This window comes from Papilio polytes, unplaced genomic scaffold, assembly GCF_000836215.1.
Source record: "Papilio polytes unplaced genomic scaffold, Ppol_1.0 DF823923.1, whole genome shotgun sequence".
Lineage (NCBI taxonomy): Eukaryota > Metazoa > Arthropoda > Insecta > Lepidoptera > Papilionidae > Papilio > Papilio polytes.
Window position 1 is genome coordinate 5,989,168 of NW_013525281.1, and position 23,006 is coordinate 6,012,173.

At 33.7% G+C, this 23,006-nt stretch overlaps 1 protein-coding gene across 1 annotated transcript in view; it reads right to left on the reverse strand.

Annotated features, from left to right (window-relative positions):
- LOC106102568 (putative phosphatidate phosphatase) overlaps positions 1-21,952 on the reverse strand; it is a 58,590-nt gene extending 36,638 nt beyond the window's left edge. Inside the window, exons 1-2 of the mRNA XM_013282089.1 lie at positions 21,734-21,952; positions 1,461-1,612 (exon numbers count right to left, since the gene is read on the reverse strand). Of these exons, the coding sequence (XP_013137543.1) occupies positions 1,461-1,612; positions 21,734-21,830 (249 nt within the window). The 5' untranslated portion in view covers positions 21,831-21,952. The remainder of the gene's footprint in view (positions 1-1,460; positions 1,613-21,733) is intronic.
- Positions 21,953-23,006: the final 1,054 nt, after the last annotated feature.

The following is a 23,006-nucleotide window of genomic DNA, read 5'->3' on the forward strand; positions in this document are numbered from 1 at the left end:
TGTTTTAGCTACCGATATTTCGGCACAGTTGCATGCGCCAGCCAGTCACCCAGGCAGCCAGCCCGTGAACATGCGCATGCAACTTTGCCGAAGTATCCGGAGCTTAAACAATTCAATCGTGGTAAAGAACCCGTATCTTACGATCATTACATTAATAACTTATTGGTTAACAGGACCGTCATATCTGTAACGACAATAAATTTAACCATTGAAAGTAACCGTACTAGAAAACACATTTTTTTTTAAATACTAAATGTTTATCGACCACTTATCAATCAGGTAATGAAGGCCCTCAGTTTAATAGTTGAGATTAACATTGACAAGAAATACTTCCTAAAGTACGTATTCCAAACGGTGTTTTTAATTTAATTTATATGTTATCATTTACATATAAATAGGTCATTAATTTGAACGGTAATAAAATAGATGAGGCGTTTCGTGGGATTCTGACTGGAAGGTATCTTACAATCTTTAGTGTGACAAGGTCTCATCGATTGTGCCACTGATAATTTGGATGGGTAATCATAACGTATTCCATTTTATTGATACCGTTTATTTGATTCACATCAACGAGGAACTTTAAATGATGGTAATTACACTTAGAATAATGCCATGAAATATTTTTCATTAAACGATAAAAAATTTCTCCTAGCTCAAGGGGCTTACAATTTAGTTCTTTGTTATACTAGTATTTCAAAAGCCTTGTCACTTGCGATAACCTTATTACTTTTTGAGATTATTACGTTCAAATATTTAGTAAACTACGGAAGAACCATATTACTATCATGTCCTAATCCTCCTAAACTGTTCTAATTCTCCACTAAAACTGTAACTACGGAAGTCTTGTCATACTATCATGTCAGTAATCCCTTAAAGCTTGTCTAATCTTACAAAACCGACGAAAATGGGGTAATATCGATAATGACGATAAGGTTCCAACAACGGGCAAGCAAACAGATAATTATGAACGCGTTAGAGTAAATATTTGTACGACCATGAACCCTTGCACTCGTATGAAAAATACATGAAGTTAGAACTCTATTACATTTACGCATGCAAAGAATATTTGTCACGACGTGTTCGAGCGAGGATAATGGATTTTAAAACATTCAAAGTCAATATTATCTTTGATTTACATTTGACATGGCTTTTACTAAACTCTCTAGCATACAAACTGTTTTGTACAATAGAGAATATATGCACAATTTTAAAGACGTGCTCGCAAAGGATTATTTGTGTCTCTAAAGATACAGTAACATTATCTGAGGACTTCGATATATGTGCAAGTTTATTTAAAACTTCAAATAAATTAGATGATTTGTTGATAATTGCACAAAAGTTAGAAGTACAAACACGTATGCTTGTTACCACTCGATACTGCTCTAGTAAGTACCGAATTCCGTACCACAAACACATTTACCTGGCAGATAAACAAAATTAAAGTAAGAAGAGTTAATTACCGTAAACACGGGAACACCAAGTCCGACGATGTACAGCATGACGTTAGTAACCGTGGAATCCTTGTAGGGATGCTTGAGGGACTCATCGTCACAGAAGAAACCACGCTTGTACGGGTCACCCCACAGATAGAATGCAAGGATCATAAACCCAACTGAAACAAGATATAAACAAAATTTAGTATTACAAAAATAGATATTTATATTTACAATAGTTCAGTTCTGTTCAGTTTCATAAAGGATGGGAAAGAAAAGTGGATTTGATGGTGAAGGAGACGCATAGGAAGAGGAAACATCCTCTTTATGTGCGTCTCCTCCTCCGTCGATTAAGGGTAGGTAACGCATCTGCAATTGCGCACGTTTATGGGCAGCGGTTGCTTGCTCGTTTGCCACCTTATGTTGTATTAAAAAATAAAGATTGGTCCAGTGTCGCATGTTTGATATTTACAAAACTAAGAACAGTTGTAGCGTGCCCATCTTTTGACAATTGACTGCGTTCTTTAAAGTTACTAATTTGGATTTAATTTAACTGTCTTATAAAAGCAAATCTTTTTTCAACTGCAAAAAACGCTAAGGTTCAGTTTGCCTTCAAAAAAATTACTATGCCGTAAAAAAACAGGTAAAAAAGCATTTCTGACACAATAATCCATCATAGGTAAACATTCTTTAATAGTAATAGTTTGGTAAAAATTATATGGCCCGCAACAAAATTAGGAAACACACCGTAAATCAAGGAACCAATCAATGTTACACCATTAGGACATTAAAAACTCGGGAATTTAAATTAGGCTGTGGGGTTTATAACGATCCCTCGAGAAGAAAAAACAAACTATTGTTTTACGGTATGTTTGGACAAAAAATTGTGTAGACTATGTAAAGGACATCTATACTAATATTATAAAGAAGAAAGGTTTTTTGTATTTTTGTATTTTTTATGTATTGAGATAACTCAAAAACTACTGGGCCGAATTTAAAAATTCTTTCACCATTAGAAAGGAAATTTATCTGTAAGTAACATAGTACATTTTTTTTAAATCACGCGGGCGAAGTCGCGAGCATCAGCCAGTTAATAATATAGATGAAATAGTAAAAGATGAAACAAAACACAGTAGAAAAGTAAAATAGACACATGTTTGAATGCTTCGAAGTAGAACTAAGCTTATAGAATTTAAGTGTTTTAATAGAATTTCCGATGTCTTATCCATCCATTAGTAAAGCAATAAAAGGCGGGTTTTACGTATTTATTAAAAGCGCTGGTAAGCTATAAACAGAGAGAATTTTATTAGAATTTAACGGTACAGTTGTTAGCTTGAATCATAAAAAAGCTGTTAGGCTATTGTAGAATGTTTAAATTGATGAATATAAATTGAATTAAAGTAGTTTCACCTACGCGACACTGAGCATTTATTTATTTATCTCGGTATTAAAAGTCATTTTCTATCTCAAGTTACAAAAATTCGGTTTTGATTTAATTTATGATCTGGCTAAAACTAAAATTCGATCGAACCACAGTACAATTATTACTCTCATGCCTCTATACAATAAATCAAGTTTCTTTCATTCTATTGCGATGTTGAGAATTAAAACAAAACAGAACATATTGCGGATAAACAAAAATTCAAGATACAATATTGATTTTGGAATAGCATAAAACCCTATACTTTCTGGTCTATATTAAACGTGACCATAACGTTATACGGAAGGATAATTCTGCCCCAATTCCCCCTCCGGCATTAGGAAGCGGAGCGTGACATGCGCGTCAACATCTGCCTCAGCTGACACCACTTGTAATTGCATTCCAAATTCTTTGTCATTATAAAAAGACAACAATAAAACAGCAGAACTAGGCGAGTATAGAATGGATAAGATACAAAATAAGTATATTAGAAGTTTCAGAGTAGCCTCAGTGGTTGGGAAATTAAGGAGTAAAAGGGATCGGTATGTATCGCGTGTAACAAGGACAAAGTTAGTTATAAGTGTGGAGGTACACCGGTAGAAGTAGACCTAGAAAGAGATGGATGAATTGCGTGAAAGGTGTCATGATCAAGAAGGGAATGATGACGGATGCCAGAGTTATTTGAGGGGCGAAAATCCGGTGCGCTGTCTATAGGGAAGTAGGAAAAGGTATATCTTTTCTTGTGACCTAACGGGCCAGATAAGTTTGTCGTACTATATTGCACAGTAACCAGCTGTTTGCCGTCACCGCAGCGCGACGCAACAAAAGGAGTCGAGTTATTCGTGTCAAGAAAACGACGGATTTGTCTTCGTAGCTGCATCTCGTTAACACAATGAGATGTGAGTCATGTCATTCACCGGTCAGAATACCTTAGATACTGCCTATACTTGATTTAGAATCAAAAATATTTTATTATTTTTTTCTACCTCGAGGAAAAAAAGTATGTATCTGCTTGCTTGTGGTCAGAATACCTAAAATACTGTCAGCCTATGCCTGGTTTTGAATCAAAGCTGTTTACATTTTTATTCTACTTCGTGGAAAACGTGCGTCTGCTTGCTTGTTTCCCTGGTGTCGCTAAACTAAGAAAGTAAGAGCGTGCGCACCCCTTTGACTAAATTATCGGACAACTGTTTAGTTTCGTTTTGATTCCTATGAGCTTATATGGAGGTGCGCACACTACTCGATTAGTTGTAAAACTAAACACTAGAATTATCTGCGAAACAATCGACAATCGTATAACAGTTGTTCAAAAGTTTAGTCAAAGGTTTCACCCGCTCTAATTCACTAACCAATTTAATTAATTTGGCGTGTTTTGACAATTTCACACTTGTAAAGACAAATAATTTCATCGCTAACAGTGTACAGCACACACAAGAATCACGGCAGTCGATACCCAGTTACACATAAGTTTATTCCTCATATAAGAACACGTGCTGACTAGAAAATTGTGCCATTCAAACACCGCACCGTTATAGCAGAATAAACAGTCACAGAATCATAGTAGCAACTGTATGGACACAGCAGGGAGTCGACAACACGGTGTTGAAAATACGGCAAAACATTTACTTTTTCACCTGGCAGTCAATATTTTCCTAATCCATTATGAACATAATCATCGGTTAACGTTTTGAGGTCAAGCATAAGACACAGTTTTCCCAAAATAATAGACAATTACCATATTTTCTACCATAAACATAATGTACTGAAAAAAATGGGGACGTGCTTTAAATGCGGGCACTCCTTTGTTTATATCGATTGTCAATTTTTAGCTTATTCAACATTTTAGTTGCACAACTAAAAACCGATTAGTGTAACCTCCATATAAGTTCATAGGACTCAAAGCGCGACTAAACAGTTGTGCGATAGTTTAGTCAAAAGTGTTTACGCTCTTAATATTACCTTGAAATGACAATACTCAAGGAAAACACGCTCTTCATACAGCATATATGACTACCATGAGTCACCACATCACGTCCTAATTGGGTCATTGACCCGTCGCTAACGTTATCTAGCCGACGTAAGATCAGATTACGACCTCAAATCACAAGATTTACTGTTGTTTTGTAAGTTTATGAGCGTTGTTAAAATTCTTGATTTACAACATTATATGGTAAATATAAAAGTGTGTATTCCCCACAACTTTGTACCTTGGTTGGTACCTACCGACGATCGGTTGGTATTTAAAACAAATTAAAAAAAAAACTAGTAAATTACTTGAAGACTAAGATATCGTTTTTTTTTGTTGTCGCGGGGATTGCATTTACGCACTGTCCGTGCTGCGGAGGCGGCAGGGTCAGTTTCGTGTGGGACTCACGGACTTAAATTTCGGCCGGACTATCCACTAAACCCTGCAATGTTCTCCTTCGCCCAACCGGGCCTAAGACTAACATATCGTACAGCAGATAAATGTTATGTCACAATTATGATAGGAGGTGAACCTATCAGGAAATTACGTATCACTAATGTACAAAAAAATTATTCCAGTGTTAATCATACCAATACTAATATTATAAATGTGAAAGTTTAGATGAATGGATGGATGGATGTTTGTTAGAGTTTGTAGCCTAAACGGCTGAACGGATTTGGATGAAATTTTATGTAGATGTAGAGGACAGTCTGGAAGAACACATAGGCTAATCACTTTTGTTTTTTTTTTTAATCCACGCGGACGGTCGCGGGCAAAAGCTAGTGTTACATATTTATAATTACCAATTGAAAACAATTTCATCTGACAATCACGGTTTTCCCATAGTATTTCTACAAACAAGGAAAACTTATTCATAATTAAAATATTAGTATAAATAAGTTGTTACAGCTATGGAAAACACAACAGTAAAAATACTATTGTCTAAAAATAAAATTGTTAAAATTTGATTTAAAACAGAAGCTACTCGTAAGTCGTAAGTATAAAAAACGACAGAAGTATGAACGCCTTAAATGAAGTAATAAAATAATTAATGGCCATATAAAATCTATTTATGACAGATAAAAATTACACGAAAGTTTTATAATAAGCCATTAACACTAATCATGATGTTAGATAAAGTATAAATATTTTGATAAAAAAATTCTCATCCAATAATATTTATAGCGACGTCTAATAAAACTGATAACCATGATTTAAGGGAACTTCGAAACCTTGTGGTGAAACAAAAATATTTAAGGACTGCTTCAAAATTAAACTCTTTAACATTAACAATAAGGTTGAAGTTTAAAAAGAAGATAGTTATATATAGGAAAAATGATAGTACCTTTAACTCAAACATTAACTTTTTTTAAGCTTCTAAATTATTTTTAAACTAGCTTTCGCCCGTGACCCTGCCCGTGGAAATAAGAAAAACAAAAGTGAGTGTTCTATGCCTTTCATCGAGATCCGTTCGGTCGTTTAGGCTAACAACGCTAACAAACGTCCATCCATCTGAACTTTCGCATTTGTAATATAAGTAAGATTATTATTAAAAGCATAATTACTAGAATTATTTCCAAATCAATTAAGATATCAACCAAAGCCAGGTCGTTAACATAAGATAGAAGGCAAGGCCTATAGCCGGTTCCGACGTAAGAACTAAGGACTGAGGACCGGTTGGAAGGATGTCTTCGGTCAATAACGATTGCACAAATGTATAACGTTACAGATCATCTAAACAAAAACTCATTTGTTACAAACACGCGTAAATAAACTCTCAAAACTAACAAGTAAAGATCAAAATTGCTTGCTATTATTTTCTACATAAGAAATAAAATCTTCCATTGATGAGATTCTTGAGTTAGTAAATTAATAACATATTTTGTTTTATTTTATCTGAAATTTTTTATAATTACAACCAATAATAATGATAAATATCGAATATAAAAGAATCTTCATCCAAACATAAAGAGAAAACAAAATACGTATCGGAATTTTTATTAATAACGACCCTAGGAACAAAAAAACTATTGAGTCGCTCAAAGAATTTTATATTGGTTGAAACGTTTAAAATTTCAAATCGAAGAGAAATATGTTTGATAAACGGTTAGTATTAGATATTGAATTATTATTCAAATGAGCAGTCAAAACAAGAGTTACAATATACGTTTCGGGTTGCGCACGATAATAAAGTTGGTTGTACAGTTTGTATGGCCCTCGAAGTAAAAAGAACGATTACTGCATGAATGGACGCGCTGTTTCCTCCACAACTTACTATGGGGTATTACGTATGGTGATAGCATTTGATTACTGATCAATTTATAAATAGAATTCATATATTAAATTTTTAAAACATTATCTGTCTATTATTGGACTAGTCAAAATGTAAACTTACTGTTTATAAAAATACTAGCTTTTACCCGCGACTCCATCCGCGTGAAATTTAAAAATAAGAAAAAAAGAAATGTAAAAATAAACCCACAAATAAATTACCTTTCTAACGGTGAAAGAATTTTTAAAATCGGCCCAGTTGTTTTTGGGCCTATTCATTACAATCAAACAAACAAAGTTTTCCTCTTTATACAATTGTTTAGATATATCGAAATGCGAGACGCATTTTTCCCATTTCCTTTAAAAAAATGACTAGGAAGAAACGGTATACGAATGCCTTAATCTTTCATGTTTACATACAAATTTAATTTAGAAATTTTTATCATGGTAATTATTTATCTATCGTTGAAGGCGATGTCAAGTGGCGCTAGTGATTAATTGCCATCAGCACACGTAATAAACGCCATGGTCATTTAATGCATTCGATCCATTGACCCCACTCCTGCGGGATGCGAGCCGCTGCGTTTGTTTTTCAATATTATTACCAATAAAATAATAAACTAACGAATTCTGAAGGGGACTTGTGTCAGTAAAAATATTTTTTAGGACTTGATATCTCTGTCATGTTTAATATTTTAACTTTTATAACCTGTTACTGTCGATTACGTTTGCATGGAATAAAAAAAATTAATAACCTATTAATAATTCCAGACTGCATTTTATATCTATGCCAAATTTAAGAGAGATCCGTTTAGTCGTTCTGGAGATACGTAGAACAATCATCCATCCATCCAAACATTCGCATTTATAATGTATAAAAAGGTAAGATTAGTAAGATCTACATACTTTTTAAGTAATGATTTACAGTGGTAAATATTAATCATATTGTTTCACATTTCATTTTATTAAAATTAATTAATAACTCATATTGAAATTAACGGAATTATAACAATGCGGTAAACCGCATCTTTAAGGAACGCTTCCTTTAACAAGAGAAATGATTTTATTTTTAAATTTGCGCTTTCGAATTACGCAATAGTATAAATTTGAATGACCGAAATGCAGAAAACGATCCAACTCATTATTTCTAACTGCTGCATCATTGAAGATTAACGCGTCCCTTAGTGGAGAAATAAGAGTATACACCAAGCTATATAAGTAACTGATTAACCTGAAACTCTGCACTTAGAATATTACATCAATTATTAAAATCAACACGCAAAAGAAGCAAACGGTTACACCACAGCTAACAGAACAAAGAACTCAGTGTGAGCGTTAACGAATGTTTGAATACAATTAGTTTATCCGACAGAGAACACAGATACCTAGTTGCAGCACAGCATGGTCGCACACGACATTTTTTACAATAGTCGCACGCGACAAAGCCGCTGCACTACCGCAGACCACATAATAGATGCGACATCGCTTCTGAATCGATAAGATGCAAGTTCCGATCACTTAGCCCTGGCTTGCTGCCACCAGTGTGCTCTTTTTATCGATGTTTGCTGATCAAAGTATCGATATATCGATATCACTTTATTACCTTGATGATAATGCTACACTAAACTATCTTCTGTACTAATATCGTGTGTGACCTTCCTTACAAATGTGGGCCCGTCAGAACTCGTCACCGACTTCCGAGGCACCTCGTTAACATAAATTATAATGACAATGAACAAGCCATACCGCGACCGCGTGCCGAGAAACAAATCCCCCGACCCCTCGGTTCAGCTTTCGAATTTTAAAACCATAATACTAAGTGGTAAATCGTGTATTATGAAGCCTCAATGATGCCCGACTCACGATACAAATATAGGGCGGCAGTTGTTTTTTTAAGTTACGTTCCTTACAACTTGCATTCTTAATACTTCAATCTACGATACCGATCCTTTCCAAGACAGAATCGATGTCGTAGACAGCATCGGTATCATAATTATAAAAAGCAATGAAAATACCAAAATGACAAATTAAAATAAATGAGTAGTCAAAACTAACATCCATATTATTTCAAGTCACCACGTTACGATACCTAAAACCGTGCGATAGATGACTGGATGTTTTAATAATATTTCGTCATACTTCAGATAATGCTCAGGACAGAAATATAATATTTATTTTCATCATTCATTTATCAACATCAACTCACATAATTGGATTCCAAATTGAGAAGGCAGTTGGTTTTCTGTTTTAGTTATAGTTGACGAAAGACGATTAAGAGACTACTACAAGTGACAAGTGTCACCACGATCCAAATGAATTCTGGTGAAAAATGCGTTTTAACAATTTGAATTTTCTATCAGCAACCCAATAATATTAAGAGGCTGTCCCACCACTGCCTGATAGAGGTTAAGATAGCATAAAAATGTCGTCACTGTCAGATAAGGTATCAAAATCCGAAATTCCTATCTCATATTTTATACGTTGCATTGTTACCAGGCAATTTACAATTTGGTAGGTCTGACACTTATTCGTGTAAAGAATTACTTCTGTTTTAAAGCACTCAAGTGTACCTAACTTAAGTGTAGATTTAGTATCAGAAATCTACACTGACGCAAGCCCTTCGTACTCAATAACCGAGTGATGTAATCAGTCTAATAAAATCCATCGATAAAACCACCAGCAACACACTTGACAAAAAGCTTCTAAACTGTAAAAACATTGAAACACAAGAGGGAATAAATTCGATGTAGATCATTAAATAATTAACGACATAAACCTCGGGTCGAGTCGATCCCTCGCAAGCCATAAATACTATAGAGATGGCAACATACATACTAGTTCCAATCCATTCACACCACAATAAAACCCCTCGTAAATCTTCCAGCAGACTTTATTCCAGCGTTCGAGCGGTTGTTAAAAGACACCATTAAACAGTAGAACATTCGGACTAAATACATCTGAAGGATCATTCATAGATCGTAAGAATGGTTCTACCAACTGAGTAAACAAAAACACTTAAACAACGGCTGCATTAAAACGAATAACCAAAACTAGTTACTGGTAACTTCACTTGAAATACAGGCCGTTAACCGATTTTCACAAAATAAGTACGCTAATAATTCACAAAAATATTCGTGGTGTTACATAAAACATACATTTCAAAGGGTCAGATAATTATTAAAACCGTAAACAACAGCTGTTAGGGACAACTGTTTGTCTAAATTCTAAATTCAACCACCGGAACGCTTTTAAAAATATATAGTCGTCACACTCATTCTCTTCGACAAAGAGAAACATATACATTTTGTACAGATGTTTCGGTAATGGAAACTCACAATAAGAGTGCGTGCGTTTACTCGCGCTTTAATTTTTACGAGCTTATATGGACTTGATTTTTAGTTTAAACATTTGAATTTGCTGTGAAATAATCTACAATCGCCCAACAGTTGTGCGATAGTATAATCAAAGGTGTGTGCCCGCTCTAAGGAATACGAATCGATGAATAGTAAACAGAACATAACGCGCCGTCTGTGAACAGAATGACATTGACATTGATCGAACGCGGCGCGTATTAATGAGTCAGAAAATACAAAGCAATGACCGAGTAGACGACGCAATTTTATAAGCCAACTAAAATCACCGCAAACTTTTAACCAATTTCACTCTGTTCCATAAAAGTACCCACGCCCTTGTTACTGTAGGCTACAATTCCATGCTAAATCGATGTAATTATTTCCCCTGTTAACCATTCATTGTTATCGATTAAACATCGCGTTCTATTTCGCACTTGCCCTCGTTAATTCAATTTCAGTCAATGTTTATAAATACAATTAAACAGTTGCAATTGTTAATCGATTCTCGAATTACAGGCGCAAAATATACAATCGAGTTATTGTGAAAACGTTTACTGTGGGATGATTTATAAGTGTGTTGTTACCGAAATAGGAAAACATAGCAATGACACAGCGTTAATCGAGTATATTTTGTTTTGCTTATTAAAGAATTAAGTGATTAGGTAAACTCTAAATGTTGGGTGCTTTAAATCAATAGTTAGACAGGACATTACATAAAAGCGGAGTGTTGTAAAATACATTTTATGACGTAAATGAAACAAATTTGATGTGGAACAAATTTCTGCGTTTGCGCTTCACGCACTGATTTCAAACTCCTCTTACACGCACCATACAAACGAGGTTTCACTAACTAACACGATAGGGTTGCCACAAAGCAGTAAGTCTATAATTTTTAATAGAAAGAAGTATCAAACAACAGTTCATCTGATAGTAATTGCTATCCTGAGGCATACGTAAGTCAATGCAGAAGCTTTGCCTGTAGATAGAAGAAGAGATAATATAAATAAATATTGAATCCCACCCCTATCAAAACTTATCTGCCCCATTAAAAAGAGAAGGGACAATACGAATTACAGATTATGAAAGTCCCATAAAAATTGAAAAATATCATAAAATATTCAATTACTCAAAGCACCAAGTTTCATATACACTTCGGTAACTAACATTTTCAACAAATCATATTGTCACTTGGATGTTGGTATCAAGTCTCGTAGCGGTAATAATTATTGGTCCGCGGAGCGGTACCAACATCAATAACACCAACAAAACGTCAGATAGCATCTACCATTGTGTTGCCATTGTGAGTTACTTGAAGAACAATGTTCAATGCATTATTGTAAATGATTCCGCCCTCGAGTGCACTTAATGGTAACACAAGATTTATTTTTCATCCATTTTGTATTATTCATACTTAAAACATTCCTAGAAGACCTCCCTGTTAGTCTTTTAAAAGATCAAATTATCAAAATTGATATTTCAAACCAGTAATTAGCAAATACGCGTAAAGATTTGACTGGACTTATAAAGAGAAATGATACCTACTCACAATACCTAAAGATATAAGTAAATGCTGAACAAAAGTTTCTACTTGATGGCAAAAAACTTTAACGATAAGACCATTACTATCATTAGCGATAAAATCAGTCAAGCAAAGAAAACACTATACCATTTCAAAATAAAAACAAAAAACGAGACATCAACTAATAGCAAATAACACTTACTAATTGCACCGAGAATTTTATCCAAGCAATACACAAGAGAAATATTATTGCAAATTGAAAATACTTCACCTATTCGTAATTCTAAAATGAATTCACATAAAAAGAGTTAAGTTTCAAAACGCTTTGCACCTAATAGACGTAGTTACCTGTCGTTTGCAGCTAGATTCGAACACGATAAGGTCTGATCGTGTAGGCGCAGCATTAAGAACCCATAAATCTTCGAGAGCATTAATTATTCTCCGTCGTTCGAGAGACAAGAGGCTGTGTGAGGCATTTTTATTTCATTAGACAGGATGATAACGTTTGAAGTTGATTTATCAATCTTGATTGCATTAATTTCATTGAGACGATTGAATATGATGATTCTTGTACATTCATCATTTGGATACATGCAAGGTAATAGAAACCTAATAACAGTAGACTTAAGTGATAGATCTGCTTGACTTGTAAATGCATTCTTACGTTATTTTAGAATTACTAAATCTCGAAATCCATAATTTACGGCTTTTGACATATCATTGTGTATTTTATTACATAAATACAAGATAGCTATATGTAAAATATCTAAATTTTGAATTAATAAAATTTGATATATTGACTACTGATTCAAGATTTCCAGATTTTAAAGATCAGTTTTCTTCTACCACTTAATTGATATATACATACAGACATCAATCGTAAACGAGTCGAACATTATAGGCTGGAAATGAGCCCGTTGGCGAGCACTTCACCGATCATAACACCGCATTACATATAATTTTCAAGTAGCCACTTCCCTTCGGAGCACGAAACTAAATTGGCCGACACAATTAGACGCACGGATGCAATAATTCCGTGGCTTCCTCCCTATCAATAGAAGTAGTATTACTAGCTATCTAGTTTGGAATTCAGGCGAAAAGTGGCTTAACAATAGTTAATATGGATACGTAAATTATAGGCGAAACCCAGTATTCAGTCAGTAATAGAAGGCTATTTATCCCCAACACGGCGGTCTTGTTAAGTAAAACGAACCACGACTAGACAAGCTTTTTTGTATCATTCGATAGTAGGTACTTACAAGAGCAAATTACCCACACAAATTCATCACATTATTACGCACCCACGCATCAATATTAACAAAAAGTAAGTCAAATAAAGACTACTGAAATTTATTCTAGTAACAGTTGGAAGTCAATTTGCATAGGCTTAACACGGCATGACGTCAGTCGTTTCAAACTGTCATATTGATAAAGATGTCCCACTTTGTAATAATAGATTATAAATTATACTTAAAAATACAGACTTTAATAACATAAATCATGATAGAAGTAACGGGAAATAAATTACGCCAAGGTAAGATATACTCTTGAAATGTTCATTGAATTTAATCGCACACTTATGCAACTGTAATACAAGACAGAAATAATAAAAGAAAATAATTATATGCTAACAATGCCTTAATGATAAAACAATTATTAAAGAAACATAATGCAGTAGCAGATTCAGATATGGAAGCTATTAAGTTGCAACACCAGCTAATGTTCCTGTCATACTATAAGTGATGTTAATTGCTGTCATCAAGTAGGGAGTTAGAATTGAAACAAGCCTAGTAGGCTACATCGCTTCTAGATTTTTCTCCACATTGGTAAATACATTCCTCTTAACACTAACTGAATCTTAGTTTGAAATCAAAGAATCCAAATAAATCGATAGATCCCTAAACAAATAAATCGAAACTGTCACAACGTATGCAATTGTAAAAAACCTCACCAAACCAATTCTAATCGAGATACCAGTTCTCGATTCAAAGTGGTTTCGATAATGGACATCGATTGTACAGATGGTTGACATTCACCAATCAACAATCTGTCATTACCTCCCACGTAAATCATAACTTGTTCGGTGAATTGGGTAGGTCAACGAGTATTTGTCGATAGAAGAGTAGTCGACATCGATTGTATTAGATCAACAGTTATATCGACATATCTGACAGCTGATTGTACATCCCTAACTGTGTCAAGCATAAACAAAAAAATTGATCGTGTGATGTCTCTCTAAGAGCATGCGCAAACCTTAGACTATCGCGCTTTGAATCCTATGAGCTTATAAGGAGGTGCGCACACCACTCGATTTTTAGTTGTGCAACTAAACAGTTGCATGGGCTACGAAATAATAGACAATCGCACAACAGTTGTGCGATAGTTGAGTCAAAGGTGTGCGCCCGCTCTATCTAGATGACCTATTCTCCTTCTTATATGAAATAAGTCACATAAATATATTATGCGACATATTCTAAATTGGTGTACCGAAGTCTAAACGAAGTCATCCTGCTTATAAATGACGCGTGGGCAAATTATGCACGTAACTAAACCATTACCCAATTGCAGCGTCCCACAAGTGAGCTACTCATATATCCTAAGCCGATGTCGAATGTATAGTTAACATTAATTTCTGCATCCTTTTCCGCGTAATGAATACTTTCACCGGCTATTAATTCCACAGTTTAAATAGGAAACAATCGAATAAGATAATTCATTTAAAATAATTTGTTAAGAAATTAAGAAAAAAACGTGACTGATATGTTCACGGTGAGTGGTTGAGTCGAAAACGCAGTAAAACTTATAAGAATACTACTGGTCAAAGACAGAAGCCTACAAATTAAGTTTTCGCTAGAATTATCCAACCATGGACGTGCGGAGCACTTTGCAAACATGCAAATATTTCCTTCCAATTGTTTGCGCCAGTTGTTGCCTACGATTATTACCTTTGTAACAGGCGTCTTTTACGCATTCTTGTATTTCTGAATAGTATAAAATCACTTGACCTATTTTTATTGCAGAAACGGGATAAATTGTACAACAATAGAAATGTTACGTGAGTAGGAACGCACGAGTAAATTCTGTTACTGCCATTGTTTAAAACAAGTTACGAGCGTTAAATATTAAGGCACTTTTGACGTGCAAAATAACGGAATAAGGACGCATAAATTTCAATGATAGCAACACTACATCCTTGCATGCTACAACTTTATAGACCGACAAGGATATTTTACCAGGTGGGAATAGTCAAATTAAATTGCAGCTCACTAGGGCTCTCGTGACAAACCCTTTTCGTGCAATTGATAGCATGTTATATTTATTCTTTATTACAATTTGCTATGCCGTATAAGATTAACCACGATAGCATCACCATTCTCAAGCTCATCCGAAGCGCCAATAGCCCAATGGTATGGAGTACGGACTACCGATCTTGCGCTCGAGGGTTCGAATCAGCCATTCGACTATGGTCGCGAACCATATCCTATCAGAAGCCTAGAGCTTAGTTGGAGTGATTAAAGGAAATAATAGCAAGTTAACCGAAAAATACTAATATTTTAATTTAAAAAAATTTTCAACGATCTCGTATAAATATCGTTGTTTGACTAAATTTCATTTAGATTTCGACTGCCATGGCAACTGACAGGCATCCTCAGATTATAAAAACAGAAACAATATTTGTCAATTAATTTTATTCATAAATTCTACGAATGTCGTGTTCATTTAATTTATTAGGTACTGATGAGAACATATAAAAATACCATCATTTATTATTCAAAGCATGTTCATGCTTAACTCGTCTTTACATACAAGATTTGCAAACTTTACTACAAATTACGTTTTTATGGAAAACATTTAATACATACCAATCGCCCTGACTACACTTGTGATTATTTGAAAACGTTGAAATGAAAAAACGAAATAAAATCGTCCTATATTTGAAATGTTACAAAACTACATACAGTTTAACAATGATCACTTTCAGATCTTATCTCGGACAAATATCGAGATAGTTTTTTTCATATTAGTTACAGTATCTTGATATAACCAAGCTATGTAAGTTGTTAATATATGTAGCCGTATCACGGCCACTTGAGTCAATCGAGCGACTTGCGGTTATAAGGTTACAGAATAAAAATATAAAGCGATAAAGAAATTGGCTCTTGATTGTGTCTCGAAAAATATGAACTCATTGCAATTATTCTTTAGAAACACATCAGCACATATCATAGATCAATAATGTCAGATACAACTGATACACAGACTTCTGTTAAATAGAAAGGATTCCATTTTGTCATATTACATTTATTAATATTTTTAATTTAGTATTATCTAGGTTAAGATTAGAAATTGGAGCAAAGAAAGAACGGATACAGCTGTATATGAAGTAACATAATAGCTGATAACGCCTTAAATATTGACTCGACGAGAACACACGTGGGAACTAAGGCGCCGCCAAATTACGAATGCACAAAGATTAGTTATCGAAGATATGACACATTTTTATATTTTTTACCTAACGATATTCAAAAATCATCATAGATTAAACAAGTATAATTTAATCACTTAATTACTTTTCTCTAAAATAAAATTCTTTAAGTAATATATTTTTGTATCCTTAAATACATTTGTTATTTATAGTTAATAACATTGTAGAATAATTTGTAATGTCACATAATTGCGCGCTCGTCTGATACAATACAATTAATCAGCAAGTGATGTACTCGCCCGCCACACGCAATTCTGACTGATGTGTAATTAATAAATTACATTTAGGTCCATAGAGTAATTGTTATTAATCAATTAACGTTAATATTAACTTTGACATTAAGCGTTACCTTCGTTAGGGTTTTGTGAAATTAACGATAATTAATAAAGTAATTAGAGAGTTTTAAGAAATATAGATATTTGTTACGTGAGGCATTTTTAGTTCATCATTTAACATTAAGTGATTTCATAAAAATTTACATGGTATGTGAAAACAGTCTCGAACAGATAAGATAATATTCTTTTAAGACGTACTTAGGCGGGTAGATTCTTTCGGTTGACAATTGTGATTCGAAATAGTTGTATTAAAATATGATGAAATGTCACATCTGTTTTGAATATAATCTATGGTTCTTTAGTAGCGGCACATCCACTAAAAGACATTCCGCCAACTAATTGTCGACGAAGCATGTTTTAACCGTAAAGATAACTTTTAGTGACGATGCATACCACTTAAGAGGTTGCGCTTTGTTGAGTGCATTACAAAAATTAATAGCGGATAGACGTATGTAGATATTTTGTTTTAATCTATATCATTGGGATGGATGTTTGTGAGTACGTATCTTTAGAACGAAATTTTTTAAATTGAAGCGGAGTCGCATGCGACACGTAGTGAATGTTACTTACATTGTATGTAAATCGAATGATGAAGTTTATCTAATAAATATGATCATGCTTAACGCAAAAATTACAAAACAACACAATGAAATATAAGAGTAATTTTCTGACAGCTGTCAAAAAGTCGGTGCAAAGCCGGCCGCCATTGCGGAGCGAGTTTTTTTTTCATAAGTTGTTGGCTGCCAGTAACATATAAAAGACCTCTTTAACGGATACGGTTAATCTGACAGGTCGCGGGATAGCGTCGGATGTTTTGACAGCGCGGCAATTACCTGCCAGATTGTTTGGCGGCCGATTGTGGCTGTGGTTCACATCCTGCGTACAGCCCACGGCCCACGGCGGCGGGGGACAGGCTTACCACAGATAACTAACGAGTTGTAATGTTGGCAATTAACTGAGCATTATCTGTCACGAAACATCAACGAATTGCGTTCCACTTACATTACTACGTGCGATTAAAAAACCGGATTTCTTGCTTTTTAACTTTAATTTCTTTATATAGAAAGTTCTTGTTATTTTGTACTGGAATCAGGTCTTTTAATATTCACAATTTTAAAATAAACTTTACTATTAAAAGCCACAGTTCCAGGCCCGACATCGCACGAAGGCAACTTAAAATTATAATAAAACTGACTTTCGCCCATGACTCCGTCCTTGTGAAATAAAAAACAACAACAAAAGTTAGCACCTAGCTTATGTGTTCTTTACATCTATGCCAAATTTTATCAAAATCCTTTCATTAGTTAGAGCTACAAACTCTAACAAACATTCATCCAAACTTTCCCATCATACTAATATTATAAGTGCGAAAGTTTAGATAGATGGATGGACGTTTGTTAGAGTTTGAAGCCTAAACTGCTGAACAGATCTCAATGAAATTTAGCATACATGTAGAGGATAGTATGGGAGAAGACATAGGGTACTTGGTTTTGTTTTTTTTTAATACCACGCGGATGGAGACGCTGGCGAAAGCTAGTTATTAATATTAGTCAAAAGAGTATATAAATGTCAGCTGTATTACTTTTTCAATGCCCTACAGTAAGCCATTTCAAATAGCTTCCAATGATTATACAAAGCACAAACAACTCCTACGCAACCGCGTCTAGAACCGACGACAAATGCATGTCAGACATTTACAAATACACAATCGAACGTTTCCGAGTGCATCGGGAATCGGGACAGACAGGGTCATTGTAGTACGGACACTACGCTACAGGACTGTATTAGGATAGTCCTATTACGGTATACATTCCGTTTTTTACAGTCAATTTAATAACTCATCACTACAGACACTTTACGCTAAAATAGCTTATTAACTATAATAAGAAATAAATATAATTAAGTGTGCACGCACTAATAGATAAGTATTAATATGCAATTATTTTCATTTGCAATAACAAGTCGTTTTTCTTCGCAACAGAGCTATAAAGATTATTCATGCGTCTAATTAGTACCAATTATAATAACAGCTATAATAAGCGAACTTTCTATATTTTCTTGTCAATTTATTTTGCGTTTATCCCGTTTTACGTCTATATTGTTTGGTCACATTATTCATACTTAATACGGTCGCTGAATGCGCCCACTGTCCGTCTGGGAACCGCGGGTGCGCACTGAAGCGATGCGTTAATGCGCGAACCAAAACTGTTAATTTGCTATATCCGCAATGTAACGTCAAAAATAACTGTTAACGATAAGGTTACAGTGATTTATTTTTAATTTTATACACTGCCAGTTATAATGACATTAAATAAAGTTTATGGTCTGCAGAAAAATACAAGACTTTACAATTATGTATCGCATATTGTTTCTGTTATAAATAATATTAACAATTTTTTGCCCATTAGTGACAATATGCTTTTATGAATTAGCGGACAAACAGATGGCATAAACAAAAATAGAGCAACAGTAGTTTTACAATTTAATTGGCAGATCGTAAATCAAAACATTTGACGATCATAAACCAATTAAAAATAACCAACAGCTGTGCTGCAGATGGATAACGTTTATTTAAGTAAACAGTTTTTTTTTAATAAGTAATTACTGTTTTACTAGCTCTAGCTTTTTTCGCGCGAAATTAAAAAAAAAGTAAGTAGACTATACATATATGTTCTACCGTCCTATGGTCTACTTCTTTGCCAAATATCATCGAGACCCGTTCCGATTCATTCCGAGGAGTTTAGGATACAAACTCTAACAAACATCAATCCATTCATCCAAACTTTCGCATTTAAAATACTAGTAAGAAGTAAGATATTTATGATAAAATGAAAAGCTCAATTTCTGCAACAAAAACACGTCAATTTTCTATCACCTATTTTGCCGTAAAGATGTATAGTAAATAAATTAGGTCAGTCCCAAAATATCCGTAGGTACACATCGTCAAAAGATAATTAGCGTTCCAAATTCACGATAATAATGTGTCAAAAATAACGTTAACGGTAAACAAACACATCAAACATGCTATATAAATTGTCAGTTACATAGAAAACTATTTCAATAACTAAAGTTTACCGAAGATTTCTGTTACAATAGCTACAGAAATATATACCTTCATCTATCTCATTTTATTCGAAAAGCAAGAGATAACGATACGTTTAATATAGTTACTAAATTCATTCAAACTTTCAATCGTAAGCCGTATTTGTTAAATCGATCATAATCAGAATCGATTTCTCGTAATAACGTCCTTGACAACATTAAGAGTAAGGTGGATTTGACGGTACAGAAGACGCATAGGAAGGGGAAATATCCTCTTTATGTCTCCTCCTCCGTCGATTAAGGGTAAGCAAAGCATCTGCAATTGCAGATGTGTATGGGCAGCGGTCCTTCGCCATTGCGCCTTTTCCATATGTCCTTGCTCGTTTTCTACCATGTAATATTAAAAAAAAACACTACTTATTCGTACAAAGTTGAATTGAAAACGCCTTATACATCGACGTAATGGATTATTGCCAACCGTCACCCCACTCTGTCCCCACGTGAGAATAAAAAGTTTCATCCGACCCTCCTTTTAGTCCCACTATTACCAATAAGGTGAAATATGGAACCGTTGTGAAATAAAATAAGTTTTAACCGACCTCATCGCAAATGGTGGGTCGGATGAAACTTTTTATACTCATCTGTTCCCACGCGGGGACAGAGCGGGGTGACGGTTGGGAATAATCCGACATAATATTATTTCTATGAATAAATTTGTACTAGAACATTGCGAAGTACATTTACATATAAGCTACAGCTTAGCACTAGATTCTCGCGTATATATATCCATAACAATATTATCCCATTTTAAAAAACATTACGTTTTATAGTAATTGAGAAAATTTGCCTTTAAGTAAAATGAAAATTCATTTTAAATCTAACTAATACAAATATACTACCATAACTATAAAATTATATTTTTTATTGTTTTAAATTTTCGATTTAAAAACCAAAAAAAAGTGTATTATATAAACTTTTTAAAAATTACTAAATAATTCTGCTGTCTGTAATCTGTTTGGACCATTACTACTAAATCTTAATTTTTTTTAATTAGGAACCACCACCAAAACACCTACAGAAAAACTACTTTTATGCCTATTAAATAAATTATTCTAGCAATTAATAATAATATTAACATTTGATACAGACAACCAATTTATTGTATGTACTCGAATGTTTCACTAAAGGATTTTTTTGTATGAACATATAAGTGCAGTGTATTGCAGATTCTAGGAACTAACACAAGAGTCCTTTATGATGTTAATATAATGCTGCTTATCTGTACTACATTGATATTAAAATGAGAAAATATTTTATAATATATGCCATTTATGGTTATATAATCTTTGAACAAGGCCTAATGCCTAATGGTTTGTTAGTTTAATAAAAAAAAGATCTAAATGCAATTACTATTGATTGTGGAGTTAGTGTGTAGCGAAATTTGTTTAATAATTATGAATAAAAAGGTATCTTTTTTTTAATGTAACATCATGAAAAATCTAATAAAAAAATCAAGATGTTATTGACATAAGAAATATTACTAAATAATGTCATAGACTAAAATGTTCTTCATTATTGTTTTTACCACAATTTCATTAGTTATGTAAACAAACTTAGTTTATGAACACAAATGTGACTTATGTTTTGTCATAAATTAACAATCAAATTATTGCAAATAACTAGAATAAGTGGATGTTGCAAAAACTTTAATAACGCTTTTTATCTCATTGCAAACAAATGTCCTAGTTTTAAAAACGTATTGCAAAACTACATCCTAACTTGATATGACTAAAAATATAAATAGGGGAAGCGAAAACAGTTCAAGGTCACAATATAATTACGACAAAACCTTTTACCGACAATAGATGTATCTATCTCGATAAAAAATATGCAAATATTCAAACTTACTGCAAAACAAAATGAGGAAATCCAACAGAATTTTTCGTATAATCAATCTCGAATCACGGTCCATTGTAGAAGAATGATTACGGGAATTTCTTTCCATTATAAAACACAGGAATAAAGTAAAAATCCGGAGAACCACTCTTTCTAAACGTCAAACATGTAAACGCGAATAAAACGAACTGTCAATTGACAACACAAGACACGTCAAACACGAAGCGCATGCGCGCGCCGACTGTTGCCGGGAAAAACGCACGCCGTGTTTACGAAGTACGCTAGAGTTATCGATAAAATACGCGAAGAAATAAATTCTAATAAAACGACAGATTAAACAATCAATTAAGCAAATATGTTATAAAAAAAACTTAAAGTAACTTCAAATAGTGATTACAATGTTAACAGTTTAATATTTATGATGAAAATGTTGTAATAATTATTTTGAATAGGAATAGCATATTATAATTATTGTTAAGGTTAAGATTCATAACATAGCATTATTGTATATGTGCTATTGTTTTTTTTAATGAATAATAATGAAACAGGTGTAGTTTTCAATGTCAAGTGCATTTGATTAAGTTCGCAATTACTGAGTCAGTGCTTACGAAACAATTTTAGACTAACAAATAGCAATTAAAAATATACATCATTATGTAATTTATTAATGACTGACACATTTTGTAATAACACGTAAGTAATTATTAGATTGTTACATAGTAAATCTATAATTAAAATTGTATAATGAATCTACTTTGACGACTGGCAGGACATTAAAATACTTCCATTAATAATTTCAAACAGAAATTAGTAAATATGTGTAGTCATTCTAATCCTGTGTGAATGTGTGACCACAAGAATGTAGGATAAATTAACTCGTAACTGAGAAGGAAACCATAAAAATATTAGTTCCCGATATTAAATAGGTTAGTTTAATTTTGAAACGTGAACACAATAACGCATGAGTTGTTCCCGCGCACCCATCGAATTATCCACCGTGAAGGTTTGACACGACAGTAGGGGTTTTGTTTTTTTTTTAACTCGTAAGAGGCAAAGGAATGCCGACTCAACTGTAATCGGTAGCTATAGAAATGACACCTGTGGATATTTTTTTAAATCTCTGTTGACATAAAATGTTGCTTCTTTGTCGAACAAACTTTTTTTAGATACATTACCTGCTTCTTTGAAATAGAACCAATTAAATGTGACAGGCAACACCAGTTGGTTTGTTTTTGGGAATTTTAATCAGGTTAGTTGATTTATCAAGATATTGAATAACTTTGTT